Source organism: Pantherophis guttatus, chromosome 5 (assembly GCF_059756535.1).
Source record: "Pantherophis guttatus breed Tessera chromosome 5, ASM5975653v1, whole genome shotgun sequence".
Taxonomy (NCBI): Eukaryota; Metazoa; Chordata; class Lepidosauria; order Squamata; family Colubridae; genus Pantherophis; species Pantherophis guttatus.
The window spans coordinates 3650709-3666055 of NC_142067.1; the positions used below are offsets into that span (position 1 = coordinate 3650709).

Consider the following 15347-nt stretch of genomic DNA (forward strand, 5'->3'; position numbering starts at 1 on the left):
TCTTTTTCTTTCTTTTTTAATGGCTGCAGGGAAGAAAGGGTTAACTTCCCATTTTGTCTCTTTGGATAATCCCAATAATTAGCAATATCCTATCCTCCCCTCTCCAATTGAGGCTATTTATAGATTTAAAATGGGGACAACAACAAAGGGACATTGAAGGCAATGTTGCATTTAGCGTCAGTCACAGCTCTGGAACGTGTATTTTAAGCTGATTCACGCAAAGGGGGCCTTCCCATCTTCACCCCTCGCTGCAGATTTGGAAAGAAAACTGCATTGATCAGACCCGGTTAATGAAGAAAAGGCTGGTAGATGCAGTCCTCCACTTACGACGGTTCATTTAGTGACCGTTTGAAGATACGACGGTTCATTTAGTGACCGTTTGAAGATACGACGGCACTGGGGGAAAAAGTGACTTTTTCACACTTAGCGCCCGGTGTAGCATCCTCATGATCACGTGATCAAAATTCAGATGCTCGGCAACTGACTCGTACTTACGACCGCTGCTGTGTGTCCCGACCTTCTGACAAGCAAAGTCAATGGGGAAGCCAGATTCATTTAACGACCACGTTACTAATTTTAACAACTGCAGTGAGTCACTTAACAGAGGTGGCCAGAAAAGTCGTAAAATGGAGCAGATTAACAAATTTCTCACCTAACAACCATAAAAGTTTGAGCTGGATTGTGGTCGCAAGTTGAGGACTACCCGTATTTACCATGGCTGCAGGGTCTTTTGGGATCATGGGACCCCAACGAGCAAACACAGATTCACTGAACAACTGTGGTCCTAAAAACTTCAACAATTGCAACGATTCACTTCACCGCTGTGGCCAGAAAGGTCGTAGAATGAGACACAACTTTTTTTAAATTTTTTTTTTAATTTTTATTTATATGCCGCCCTTCTCCGGAGACTCAGGGCAGCTTACAATGCGTTAAGCAATAGCCTTCATACTTTTGTATATTTATACAAAGTCAGCTTATTGCCCCCACAAACTGGGTCCTCAATTTACCTACCTTAGAAAGGATGGAAGGCTGAGTCAACCTTGAGCCTGGTGAGATTCGAACCTGCAGTAATTGCAGACAGCTGGTGTTAATCACAATGCTTTTAGTCTGCTGAGTTACCAGGCCCGTCTTAACTGACTTAACAAATGTCTCGCGGAGTAACGAAAAGTTTTGGGGGCTCAATTGTGTTCGTAAGTAGAGGATCCCTTATATTCCAGAAGCAGACCTACCACAGATTTGTATAAAAGTTATTGACTACACTAGCTGTTTTATTCATTTAGCAGGCATTCCTAGTGTAAAACTGGCTTTTCCTCCCAGCTACACAACTCACACAACCCTTTCATTCAGCAAACCACAATAACCACAAGAAATTTCTGTTCCCTGGATAGGTCCAGGCAGCTCAAGACTCCATCAATGCGTCTGGAAAGCAGAAATAAAACCAGGATGAGCTGTTTTACTCCCTTCCTCCCTCCGTCCTCCTCAAGGTTGTGTTCCAGGCTTGTTACTTCCTCCCTCCCTGCGGTTGTCAAGGTTGTGTACCGAAAGCTTGTACGCTTTTGACACTTCCTTGACGCTCGATATTAATTGTAGCTTTCGGCCCTGTTGACGAATAGATGCAGAGCTGCATTTTTTTCCAGCGATGGGAACATTCACTCTGCTGCCTCTGCTTTTCCTAGCTAGCTGTCAGGATTTGAATCCGGAGCCACAGCCGCTGGGCTTTGCCCCCCGCAGGTCAGTGGCGCGATCTGTCAAGATGGAGCTGTCACAGGAGGCTTCTCCCGAGTTGTGGGGCTGCCTGAGGCCATCTATCTTATCCAGTCCGGAGCCCCGATTTTTTTTTCCCCCATGGCTTGTCTTTAGGAAAAAAAACCTTCCGGAATTTTGAATTAGGGATTTTTTATTAGAACATAGAATAACAAAGAGCCTTGGTGGTGCAGCAGACTAAAGTGCTGTTAAGTAGCACCAGCTGCCTGCAATTACTGCGAGTTCGAATCTCACCAGGCTCAAGGTTGACTCAGCCTTCCATCCTTTCGAGGTAGGTAAAATGAGGACCCGGATTGTGGGGGCAATAAGCTGACTTTGTATAAAAAAGAACACCACTTTGGGGGGGGGGGCGAAAGCCCTACTAATACCTGTATACCCTACTACAGGTATACAGGTATACAGGTATAATACCTGTATACCCTACTACAGGTATATACAAAAGTATGAAGGCTATTGCTTAACGCATTGTAAGCCGCCCTGAGTCTCCAGAGAAAGGGCAGCATATAAATCGAACCAATAACTAATAAATAAATAAACAAGGCTAGAAAGAACCTTAGAGGTCATCTAGTCCAACCCCCTGTTCCGGCCGGATACCTTCTACCATTTACGATACCTGCTTCGCCTTCCCAGTTTCCTTCCTTGCCGCTATAAAATTTCAATGCATATTATTATTATTTTTATTTTTATTTACTGCCACGTTAACACCCCGCCTTTCTGCTTAGGGAAGATCGGCACCAGGCTGACAGTGATAAAACAAAATGCCCACTTTAATAAAGAGGTAAATGTCGAGCAGGTTTGGTGTAGTGGTTTAAGGCGCCGGGCTAGGAAACAGGAGGTGGTGAGTTCAGATCCTGCCTCAGCCGTAAAAGACAGCTGGGGAACTCTGGGCCAATCACTAGGAGACTGTGAGTTCTAGTCCCTCCTTAAGCATGAAAATCGGCTGGGTGACTTTGGGCCAATCACCAGGAGACTGTGAATTCTAGTCCCGCCTTTGCCAGGAAAGCCAGCTAGGTGACTTTGAGCCAATCACCAGGAGACAATGAGTTCTAGTCCTGCCTTAAGCATAAAAGCTGCCTATGGCACTTTGGACCAGTTATCAGGAGACGGTGAGTTCTAGTGCTGCCTTAGCTATAAAAGCTGGCTAAGTGACTTTGGGCTAATCACCAGGAGACAGTGAGTTCTAGTTCTGCCTTAGACATGAAACTAGGGTGACTTTGAGCCAATCACCAGGAGACAGTGAGTTCTAGTTCCCCCTTAGACATGAAACTAGGGTGACTTTGAGCCAATCATCAGGAGACAGTGAGTTCTAGTTCCACCTTAGACATGAAACTAGGGTGACTTTGAGCCAATCATCAGGAGACAGTGAGTTCTAGTTCCCCCTTAGACATGAAACTAGGGTGACTTTGAGCCAATCACCAAGAGACAGTGAGTTCTAGTTCCCCCTTAGACATGAAACTAGGGTGACTTTGAGCCAATCACCAGGAGACAGTGAGTTCTAGTTCCCCCTTAGACATGAAACTAGGGTGACTTTGAGCCAATCATCAGGAGACAGTGAGTTCTAGTTCCGCCTTAGATATGAAACTAGGGTGACTTTGAGCCAATCATCAGGAGACAGTGAGTTCTAGTTCCCCCTTAGACATGAAACTAGGGTGACTTTGAGCCAATCACCAGGAGACAGTGAGTTCTAGTTCCCCCTTAGACATGAAACTAGGGTGACTTTGAGCCAATCATCAGGAGACAGTGAGTTCTAGTTCCGCCTTAGACATGAAAGCCAGGGTGACTTTGGGCCAATCACCAGGAGATTGTGAGTTCTAGACCCACCTTAGGCATGAAAGTCAGCTGGGTGACTTTGAGCCAATCACCAGGAGACAGTGAGTTCTAGTTCCGCCTTAGATATGAAAGCCAGGGTGACTTTGAGCCAATCACCAGGCGACAGTGAGTTCAAGTCCTACCTTAATCATGAAAGCCAGCTGGGTGACTTTTGGCCCATCACCAGGAGACGGTGAGTTCTAGTGCTGCTTTAAGCATAAAAGCCAGATTCTCACCCAAACCCCCCGTCACAAGGTAGTAGTTGTGGGGAAATAGGAGGAAAATATTGGATATATTCTCTGCCTTGAGTTATTTGAAAAAATGATAAAGGCAGGACATACACATTGTACATACATACAACAAGGTGTTGCGTATTATGGCATGGGAACCAGATAGTATCTTACTGAGCTGGCAGCCCAATTATTTCACACCTGGGTTCCTGCTCAGGCTTTGTTCATTGGGGTGGACTACATTGCCCATATGGCTAGTCTTCAACTTGGGACCATTTGTTTAGCAACGGTTGTTGAGTGAATTTGGCTTCCCCGTTGACCGAAAGTCGCCAAAGGGCATTACGTGACCCCAGGGACTCTGCAACCGTCATAAGTACATGCCAGTGGCCAAGCGTCTGAATTTTGACCACATGATCATGGGGGGGTGGGGGCGGGTACTGCAACGGTCGTAAGTGTGAAAAACGGTCACAAGTCCATGTTTTCATTGCTGTTTGAACTTTGAAACAAAAGCCCGTAAGTCAGGGACTCCGTGTGTCCTTCGGGTGGGGTGTATATAAAGTCAGGGATGGCTTTGTCAGCTTCCTGCTGCTTCTTGTGGCCATGAGTTCCAGAGGCCTGGCTGAGCGGGCCAATGGAAAAAAAAACCCCTCTCTTTTCCTGCTAGTTTCTTTGCATGCCTGGGATGTGATGGTGATGGTGGCGGAGGGGTCTCCATCGGCTTCTCCCTGCTTTTCTCTGCCGTTCTGAATTCCTTCTGCGGTTCTTCTGCCGCGTTGGCGTTCGGCGGGACTTTTGCTCTCTGCCTCGTCCGCTGACTGACGGGAGGTCAGTGGGCTGTTCTGCTTCAGCGCCCGTCTGTCAGGAGGCGTCAAACGTCACAACCCGGAGGCTTCTCTGATGAGCTGCCCCTTCCGTCCCCATTGCTCTTTCGGCCTCTTTCACTGGATTTTTTTCCCCCTCCCTCCTTTCCTTCCTTCCTTCCTTCCTTCCTTCCTTCCTTCCTTCCTTCCTTCCTTCATCTTTTTTTCCTTCCTTCTTTCCACCCTCCCTTCCTTCCCCTGCATCCTTTCCTTCCTTTTTCTTTTCCTTCCCTTTTTCCTTCCCTTCCCTTCCCTCCTCTTTCTTTCTTTCTTTCTTTCTTTCTTTCTTTCTTTCTTTCTTTCTTTCTTTCTTTCTCCTTCTTTCCTTCTTCCCTCCCTCCCTTCCCCAACCCCTGCCTCCTTTCCTTTCCTTCCTTTTCCTTCCCTTCTTCCTTTCCTTTTTCCCTTCCCTTCCTCTTCCTTTCCTTTCCCTTCCCCCTCCCTCCCTCCCTTCCTTTCCTTTCCTTCTTCCCCTTCCTTTCCCCTTCCCTTCCCCTTCCCTCCCTCCCACCCTTTCCTCTCCCTTCCCCCTCCCTCCCTTTTCTTTCCTTCTTTCCCTTCCCTTCTTCTTCCCTTCCTCTTCCTTTCCCTTCCCTTCCTCTTCCCTTCCCTTTCCCTTCCCCCTCCCTCCCTCCCTTTCCTTTCCCTTCCCTCTCCCTTCCTTTCATTTCCTTCCCTTCCTTCCCTTCTTTCCCTTCCCTTCTTTCCCTTCCTCTTCCTTTCCTTTCCTTCTTTCCCTTCCCTTCCCTTCCTTTCCCTTTTTCCTTTCCTTCCTTTCCCTTCCCTTCCCCCTCCCTCCCTCCTTTCCTTTCCTTTCCTTTCCTTTCCTTTCCTTTCCTTTCCTTTCCTTTCCTTTCCTTTCCTTCTTTCCCTTCCCTTCCCTTCCCTTCCCTTCCTTTCCTTTCCTTCCCTTCTTTCCCTTTCCTTCTTTCCCTTCCTCTTCCTTTCCTTTCCTTCTTTCCCTTCCCTTCCTTTCCCTTTTTCCTTTCCTTCCTTTCCCTTTCCCTTTCCTCTTCCTTTCCTTTCCTTCTTTCCCTTCCTCTTCCTTTCCTTTCCTTCTTTCCCTTCCCTTCCCTTCCTTTCCCTTTTTCCTTTCTTTCCTTTCCCTTTCCCTTTCCCTTTCCCTTTCCCTTTCCCTTTCCTTTCCTTTCCTTTCCTTTCCTTTCCTTTCCTTTCCTTTCCTTTCCTTTCCTTTTTTTCCTTTCCTTTCCTTCTTTCCCTTCCCTTCCCTTCCCTTCTTGCATTTTTATGTGCTTTCAAACTGCTCGGTTGGCAGAAGCTGAGACAAGTCACGGGAGCTCACCCCATTACATGGCACTAGGGACTCGAACCGCTGAACTGCCGACCTTTTGATCGACAAGCTCAGCGTCTTCACCACTGAGCCACCTGTAAACTTGATAGCCGGCAAAAGCTTAAATATCTTTTAATTTTTTTAAAAAAAAAATTAGATCAGAAGCTCAAAAGTTCTGTTTAACTCTTTAAGATAAAATATTGTTTCTAATTTGGCCAAATCGCCGGCATCCAAATGCAGCTTTTCCACGGTGCTGCTGGCATTTCTAAATGAATTAAAAGGAAAACAATTAACCCTGTGAATAATTAATAATTTTAATGCTAGGGGATTGTCCCTCCTTTCATTTCATCTTCGTCTAGGCTAGAACCGGTTTTCCCGCACTTACACCGAAATGGAGAATACTTGCAGATATTAAAAGGTGCCATTGCAGGTAGTCCTCGACTTACAACGGTTCATTTAGTGACCGTCCAAAGTTAGAACGGCACTGAAAAAAGGCGACTTAGGACTTAGGACTTTTCACACTTAACGACCGTTGCAACAAAATTCAGACATTGGCCATTGATTCATATTTATTTATTTTTTTTAAAAGTGTCTTTATTAAATATTTACAGTAAAATTAACACATAATAATGATTGGAAAACAATATAAGAAGTGAAATGTAGGAACACATAAACACAAGACTAAAACGAAGCAACAAACATGACTAACCGAGAGTTAAGCTCACTCTCCAATTAATATTGATTCATTTTTTTATTTTTTATTTTTAATTTGATTTATCTGCCGCCCTTCTCCGAAGACTCAGGGCGGCTTACAATGTGTTAAGCAATAGCCTTCATACTTTTTATATATTTTATACAAAGTCAGCTTATTGCCCCCACAAACTGGGTCCTCAATTTACCTACCTTAGAAAGGATGGAAGGCTGAGTCAACCTTGAGCCTTGGCGAGATATTTATGACGGTCACAGCCTCCTGGGATCACGCGATCCAACTTTTGCGACCGTCTGACAAGCAAAGTCCATGGGTGAAGCCGGATTCGCTTAACAACCGTGTGACTAACTTAACGACCGCAGCGATTCCCTTAACAACTCTGGCGAGGAAGGTCGTAAAATGGAGCAAAATTCACTTCAGTGACGTCTCGCTTTCGCCGCACAAATTCTGGGCTCAATTGTGGTCGTAAGTCGAGTACCTGCCTTGTATATTGGGTGGAATGGGTGCAATGGCTGGAAACTAACCAAAGAGAGAAGCAACTTAGAACTAAGGAGAAATTTCCTGACAGTGAGAGCAATTAATCAGTGGAACTACTTGCCACCAGAAGTTGTGAATGCTCCAACACTGGAAGTTTTTAAGAAGATATTGGATATACCATTTGTCTGAAGTGGTGTAGGGTTTCCTGCCTAAGCAGGGGGTTGGACTAGAAGACCTCCAAGGGTCCCTTCCAACTCTGTTCTTCTGAACTCTAAATTACGAGGAAGAGAAAAACGAGAGGGGAGGAGGAGAACATTCCTCTCTGCAAAGATCTGGCTGTTGGCATAGAAATCTTTTTTAATGTGTAAAAAATAAAAAACAGTCTTATTCATCAGATAAAGCCGTTCGGTGGTTAGGTGGGAAGCAAGAGAAGGAATTTTGTGACTCACGGAATTAAGTTGTCATGTCAGCATCTCTCAGAGCGCCAGGCAGAGATCAAAAGGGAGGAATAATTGGTTTGCAAACTCGGCTTTAAATGTGTGGCACCCTCTCAGGATGCCTTTCAAAAGTGTGTGTGTGTGTGGGAGGGGTGTCTGTAGGCCCGTAGTCCTCGACGTACGACCACAATTGAGCCCAGGATTTAGGTTGTGTTAAGGGAGGACATTTTTGTCTCATTTTACCACCTTTCTCGCTGCGTTGCGTTAAGGGAAAATCGCCGCAGCGGTTAAATGGGTAACATGGTCGTTAAGCGAGTCAGGCTTCCCCGCTGACTTTTGCTTGGCCGAAGGTCGCAAAAAGGAGATCACATGACAGATACACAACACACAAAACTCCCATAAATAGGAGCCCGTTGTCAAGCGTCTGAACGTAAATCCTGTGACGGTGGGGATCGTAAGCGTGAGAAATGGTCGTGCATCATTTCTTTCCGTGCCGTTGGAACGTTGAATGGTCATTATAGGAAGAGTTGTAAGTCGAGGACTAGCTATAAATTGGAGCGGTTGTGCTGAAAATCAGAAGTAACTTTTTCTGGTTTTGGGAAAACCGTCGTAAAACGGAGTCACTTCCATGCCTAAGGCGGGACTAGAACTCACCGTCTCCTGGTGATTGGCCCACTGTCAACCGGCTGGCTTCCATGCCTAAGGCGGGACTAGAACTCACCGTCTCCTGGCGATTGGCCCAAAGTCACCCAGCTGGCTTTCATGGCTAAGGCGGGACTAGAACTCACGGTCTCCTGGCGATTGGCCCAAAGTCACCCAGCTGGCTTTCATGGCTAAGGCGGGACTAGAACTCACGGTCTCCTGGCGATTGGCCCAAAGTCACCCAGCTGGCTTTCATGGCTAAGGCGGGACTAGAACTCACGGTCTCCTGGCGATTGGCCCAAAGTCACCCAGCTGGCTTTCATGGCTAAGGCGGGACTAGAACTCACCGTCTCCTGGCGATTGGCCCAAAGTCGCCCAGCTGGCTTTCATGGCTAAGGCGGGACTAGAACTCACCGTCTCCTGGCGATTGACCCAAAGTCACCCAGCTGGCTTTCATGGCTAAGGCGGGACTAGAACTCACCGTCTCCTGGCGATTGGCCCAAAGTCACCCAGCTGGCTTTCATGGCTAAGGCGGGACTAGAACTCACCGTCTCCTGGCGATTGGCCCAAAGTCACCCAGCTGGCTTTCATGGCTAAGGCGGGACTAGAACTCACCATCTCCTGGTGATTGGCCCAGTGTCAACCGGCTGGCTTTCATGCTTCAGGCGGGACTAGAACTCCCAGTCTCCTGGTGATTGGCCCAAAGTCACCCAGCCGGCTTTCATGCCTGAGGCTGAACTTGAATTCCTATTCTAGCTTGGTGCCTTAACTACGAGACCAAACTGGCTGTCAATGAATGGTCACTAAACGAATGATGGACCCTTGGAAGAAGTGGGCAGGTGTGTGTGTTTAGGAGTGAGAGAGAGAGAGACAATGAGAGAGAGAGAAAGAAAGACAATGAGAGGGAGAAAGAGAGAATGAGTATGAAAGAGAGACAATGAGAGAAAGAAGAGACAATGAGAGAGGGAGAGAGAATGAGAGAGAGAAAGAGAAAGACAGAGAAAGTGAGAAAGAGACAGAGAGAGGGAGAAGAGACAATGAGAGAGAAAGAGAGAGGGAGAGAGAAAGAGACAATGAGAGAAAGAGACAATGAGTGAGAAAAAGTGTTAGAGAGGAAGAGAGAGAGAGAGAAAGTGAGAGAGAAAGAGTGAGAGACAATGAGAGAGAGAAACCAAAATGAGAGAGACAATGAGAGAAAGAAAGAATGAGAGAGTTAGAGAGAAAGAGAGACTGAATGAGAGAAAGAGAGAGACAGAGAGAGACAGAGAGAGACAGAGAAAGAGAGAATGAGAAAGAGAATGAGAGAGGGAGAGAGTGTGAGAGAGAAAGAGACAGAGAAAGTGAGAAAGAGACAGAGAGAGAAAGACAATGAGAGAGAGAGAATGAGAGAGAGAGAGGGAGAAGAGACAATGAGAGAGAACGAGTTAGAGAGGGAGAGAGAGTGTGAGAGAGAAAGACAATGAGAGAGAAAGAGAGTGAGAGGGAAAGAGTAAGAAAGAGACAATGAGAGAGAGAAACCAAAATGAGAGAGACAATGAGAGAAAGAGAGAATGAGAGAGTTAGAGAGAAAGAGAGACTGAATGAGAGAAAGAGAGAGACGGAGAGAGAGACACAGAAAGAGAGAAGGAGAAAGAGAAGGAGAGAGAGAGAATGAATGAATGAATGTAATAAGGCAGCTAAAATCAGATTCAGAAGCTGTCTATTTTGGAGGATGGACAGATGTCCGCCTGATCTCGTTCCCATCCTACCCGTCGCTGCTCCATGCTTTTCCTTGCTTTATGTGATTGATGGGGCAGCTTCCTCTGGGCAGGAGGTTCATTTTATGACCTAAATAAATCACATTAAATAGCACATTGTCGGAAAACATTTTGGGGGGGGGGGAAAGAAAATTGTATCCTCCTCCTGAACATGGCTTGGGTAGGAAGATGGATTGAAATCTCTCTCCAGGAGGCATGGGGGGGGGGGCAGGCGCAGAGATTTTTGCTACCAGTTCTCCGAACCACCCGCCGCCATCGCTACCGGATCGGGCGATCCGGTCCGAACCGGGAGCATTTCACCCCTGCTACAAACCTTTCCACGTTTGAAAAACACTGCTACAGGTAATCCTTGATTTACGACCTCAGTCAAGGGCGGAATTTATGTTACTAAGTGAAAAATGTGTGAAGTGACTTTTGCCCCGTTTTACAACTTTTCCTGCCGCGTTCGTTAAGTGAGCAGTTGTTAAATGAGTCACATGGTTGTTAAGTGAACCTGGCTTCCCCGTTGACTTTGCTTGTCAAGAAGGTCGCAAAAAGGGGGAATCTCGTGACCCTGAGACACTGCAACCCGTCATAAGTACACGCCAGTTGCCAAGTGTCTTAAATTTTGACCACGGGGATGCTTGCGACGGTTGTAAGTGTGGAAAAACGGTCATTATAAAGTTCCTTGTAACTTTAAACGGTCACTAAAATAAATGGCGGTAAGTCGAGGTGAGGCTACCTGTAATTGGTAAGCTTGGAGCAAGTAACAGAGTTGGAAGGGACCTTGGAGGTCATTTAGTCTAACCCCCTGCTCAGGCAGGAAACCTATACTAGGGATTCGAACCGTCGAACTGCCAACCTTTCTGATCGACAAGCTCAGTGTCTTAGCCACTGAGCCACAAGAGACCCTCCTCCAGGTAAGATGGAGGATTGGGAAGGATAGATTCTTTTTAACGGGGCATTTTATTTCTCTGCTTGCGTCCGTAAGGAATTTTGGCAAAGAAAGGCCGCATTTCTTGCAACTTATTTCATTATTTCGTAGACCAAATGAGTGACCGAAAGGGGCAGAGAACTGGCAAATTTATTAGCTCGTAAAACTGCCGCTGTTACATTTGGGGCCGAGAATTATTGTTTCCTTGAGTCAAAGCTCGCTGCAAATAAATGCTGGCTCCGGCTTTTGCAATGCTAACACATGCCTTTCAGTTCTCATTACTTTTATCCTTTTTCCCTCTCCTCCTAATAAAGACGGAGGCCTCTATAATACTGCAAGAGACACAAGGGACATGAAATTTTAAAAAAGATCTACGATAGCTGGGATGAGCAGGCTGGAGTTGATGATTTGCTGGTAGCTGGCCGGCAAAGAGCCAGGGACCTTTTGAGATTCGAAGGAAAAACATGTATATTCCGTTCTATTGACCTTGCTTCTCTCTCTCTCTCTCTCTTAAGGAAAAGTTTGTAAAAAGAGATTTAAAAAAAACTTGACAACTGATAAAAAAAGAAAGAGAAGAAAGGGTAGAAAAGAGACGGAGAAGAAAGACAGAGGTGCAAAATGGAAAGATAAAAAGAAAAAAGAGGTCGTTTCCAATTTTCTTGGAAGCGGACACAAGCGTAGTGATAAAATTATCTCTCGCTCTGTGGTTACAAAAGGAAAAAAGACCTCTTTTTTCTGTTATTGTTGTGGCCCGTCAGCGGCCTGTGCAGCTAGTAGCTGATTCCGACAGCGAGGAGGCTGGTGTGGTGCTGCGCCAGCGGCCTGTGCAGCTGGCGCTCGAGTCGGACGGTGAGGAGGCTGGAGAAGATATGGTGGCAGAGGCGGGGATTCCGCCAGATTCCTTCAGAACCTCCAGAAGCTCCTGTAAGTGAAGAGGACGAAGAGGAGGAGCCTCTTCTCAATACACGGGCACGCAGAGCTGCCAAAAGGCAGGAGTGGCTCCTCAGGAGGAGGTCTCCTCAAGAGTAAGGCTTGGGGCTAATTGGCCACTCCCTTAGCCTATTTAAGAAGGAACACTGACTGAAGCAATTTGTAGGGAACAACTTTAGTTCATTCTCCTTCGCGTCTGGATTCTCTGCAAAATTGCTTCTGGGCTTTCTGCCAACTCTAGTAAGACGGTGATTACCTTATCTTAGAATTCTGGTAGGCTGTTAAGACAGTTCATTAACAGCCTTTGGTTGAAAAAGACTGAGTTATTTGAGTAAAATAAGCTTTGTATAGATTTTGTGTGTGCTGAGTTCTTTGGGGTCCATAGCTGGGTCAGAACAGTTATCTACAGGTAGTCCTCAATTTACGACCACAATTGAGCCCAAAATTTATGTTGCTAAGTGAGAAATTTGTTAAGTGAATTTTGCCCCCTCCTTTTACGACTTTTCTTGTCACATTTGAATCGCGGCAGTTGTTAAATGAGTCACACGGTTGTTAAGTGAATCTGGCTTCCTCATTGACGTTGCTTGTCAGAAGGTCACAAAAGGGAATCACATGACCCTGGTGGGCAGTGGTGAAATCTGAACCGGTTTACTACCGGTTCGCTGGCCGCGCATGCGTGCCATGTGCCAAACGCGCGCAGTGCGCACCAAATGCGAGCTGCGCGCACAGTACTCACCAAAAGGATGCTTGGGAAGGTAAGTAGAACAGCGCGGTGTGATCAGCTGTGGTGCGCGTGGGAACCTTTTTTTAAACTTTGTAAAAGCATTTTTTACTACCGGCTCGGGCGAATAGGTAGTAAAAAATGCTTTAAAAAAGTAAAAGAAAAGGATCCGGTGATCACGCGGCACAGCTGCGATCGTCTGAGCCTTTTTTTTTTCTTTTTTAAAGCATTTTTTTACTACCTATTTGCCCGAACCGGTAGGAAAAAATGCCTTTAAAAGATTAAAAAAAAGGCTCCGATGATCACAGCTGTCCTGCGCGATCATCGGAACCTCTTTTTTTTTACCTTTTAAAAGCATTTTTTCAAACCAGCTCGGACGAATAGAATAGGTAGTAAAAAAATGCTTTAAAAAAGTAAAAAAAAGAATCCGGTGATCGCGCAGCACAGCTGTGATCGTCGGATTTACTTTTTAAAAGCATTTTTACAACCTATTCGGCCGAACCAGTAGTAAAAAAATGCCTAAAAAGTAAAAAAAAAAAAAAGTTCCGACGATCAGCTGAGCGACGCGTGATCATCGGAACTTTTTTTTTTTTTTTTTTAAAGCATTTTTAGCTACCGGTTCCAGAGAACTGGTAGTAAAAAAATGCTTAAAAAGTTTTAAAAAGAAAAGTTCCGACGATCGCGCGTTGCTCTGCTGATCGTCAGAACTTTTTTTTTTTAATATATTTTTTACTACCAGTTCTGGTGAACCGGCCTGAACCAGTAGCATTTCACCCCTCACCCCGGGACACTACAACCATCATAAATATAAACCAGTTGTCAAGCATCTGAATGTAAATCACCTCACCGTGGAGATGCTGCAACAGTCATAAGTGTGAAAAATGGTCGTAAGTCGCTTTTTGCGGTGCTGTTGTAACTTCGAACGGTCGCTAAATGAACTGTTGTTAAGTTGAGGATTACCTGTGCGTGCTTGGCTGAAGAAATGCTCCGTTAAGCTTTGCGATTTTTATAAACCGTTAGACCTTCTCGACAACTTTTAAGATGGGTGGACTTCAAGCCCCAGAATTCTCAGTGACGGCCAAACTGGCTGGAGAATTCTGGAGGCCAGACGGGCAGAAATTGTCTAAAAAATTTAGGCATTATATTTTTCTTAGTTCTACATCAAGACGCTGGAGATTGAAGTTAAAAAAAACATCTTTGGAATAGAAATAGAGTGAATGTACAGTATTAAAGCCCTTCACCGGGTCCTCTTGCCTGTTGTGTGTCCGTCAACTAATACATTTCTCTCTCTCTCTCTCTCTTTTTTGTGTGTGTGTCTTCACAGTGGGAACGCCTCTGGTTCTTAATCCTCACCTTTTCTTTCTTCCTGACCCTGATCTGGTTCTATTTTTGGTGGGAAGTTCACAACGACTACAATGAAATCAACTGGTAAGTGGAAAAAAGTACTAACAGCCATCTCCTAACCCTTAGCTTACATTGGGGGAAACAAAACAGCCACTTCACAAACGCATGGCACGACATAGGAGAACAAGCGCATCAGGACTAGATTCAGCAGTCCACCTGCATTTAGATGACACAGGCCACTCGTTCGAAGACAGCAAAGTCCACATTTTGGACAGAGAGGATCAATGGTTTGAAAGAGGCGTCAAAGAGGTCATCTAGGTCAAAATTGAACAGCCCTCTCTCAACAGAAGGGGAGGGATATGACATCATCTTTCTCCAATCTACAACACAGTCCTTTCAACAGTTCCAAGAAGGCTCCACACCGATTTGCACCACTCAGGTGACCCTGAGGACACAGATAAATCTCCAGGTGACCTTTAACCACTCGCTAAAAAAATGCAAATGTCCAGCTCTCCGCAAGGAGTATAAATAGCGTGGACTGATGGGGTCTACTGTTTTAAATTGGTTTTAAATTGGTTTTAGTCTGTTTTAGTATTTATTTATTTATTTATTTATTTATCTATCTATCTATCTATCTATCTATCTATCTATCTATCTATCTATCTATCTATCTATCTATCTATCTATCTACCTACCTACCTACCTACCTACCTACCTACCTACCTACCTACCTACCTACCTACTTATCTATCTATCTATCTATCTATCTATCTATCTATCTATCTATCTATCTATCTATCTATCTATCTATCTATCTATCTATCTATCAAATTTCTATACCGCCGTACTCCCGGAGGACTCAGGGCGGTGAACAGCCAAGATAAAATACAGATAATACAAATATTAAAAGTCTCTTAAAATTATTAAATATTTTGGCCGAAACACAGATTAAAACACCCAATTTATAAAATCAAACGAATTAAAAATTTAAAAGAGGAGAGTTAGGCCAGGCCAGCCTGCTGAAATAAAAAAGTTTTGAGAGCACGACGAAATGTGCGCAGATCCGGGATCCTCCATATCTCTGGGGGGAGCTCGTGCCAGATGGTAGGTGCCCCCACAGAGAAGGCTCTCCCCCTGGGGGCCGCCAGTCAACACTGTTTGGCCGACGGCACCCGGAGGAGCCCCTTTCTATGGGAGCGTACTAGTTGGTGAGAGGCTATTGGTAGCAGAAGGCGGTCTCGTAAATACCCCGGTCCGATGCCATGGAGCGCTCTAAAGGTGGTAACCAAAACTTTGAAGCGCACTCGGAAGACCACCGGGAGCCAGTGCAGCTCGCGCAGGAGGGGGGGTCACATGGGAGCGCCACGCCGCTCCCATAATCACCCGCGCGGCGTCGTTCTGGACCAGCTGGAGCCTCTGGGTGCTCCTCAAGGGGAGCCCCATGTAGAGAGCATTACAGTAGT

At 45.6% G+C, this 15347-nt stretch overlaps 1 protein-coding gene across 4 annotated transcripts in view; it reads left to right on the plus strand.

Annotated features, from left to right (window-relative positions):
• Window positions 1-15347, plus strand: part of LOC117656834 (glycerophosphodiester phosphodiesterase 2) — a 130212-nt gene that overhangs the window by 65348 nt on the left and 49517 nt on the right. For all 4 annotated transcript variants that reach the window (XM_060682738.2, XM_060682737.2, XM_087895738.1 and 1 more), the window contains exon 3: window positions 13865-13968. In XM_060682738.2, coding sequence (XP_060538721.1) covers window positions 13865-13968 — 104 coding nt within the window. The remainder of the gene's footprint in view (window positions 1-13864; window positions 13969-15347) is intronic.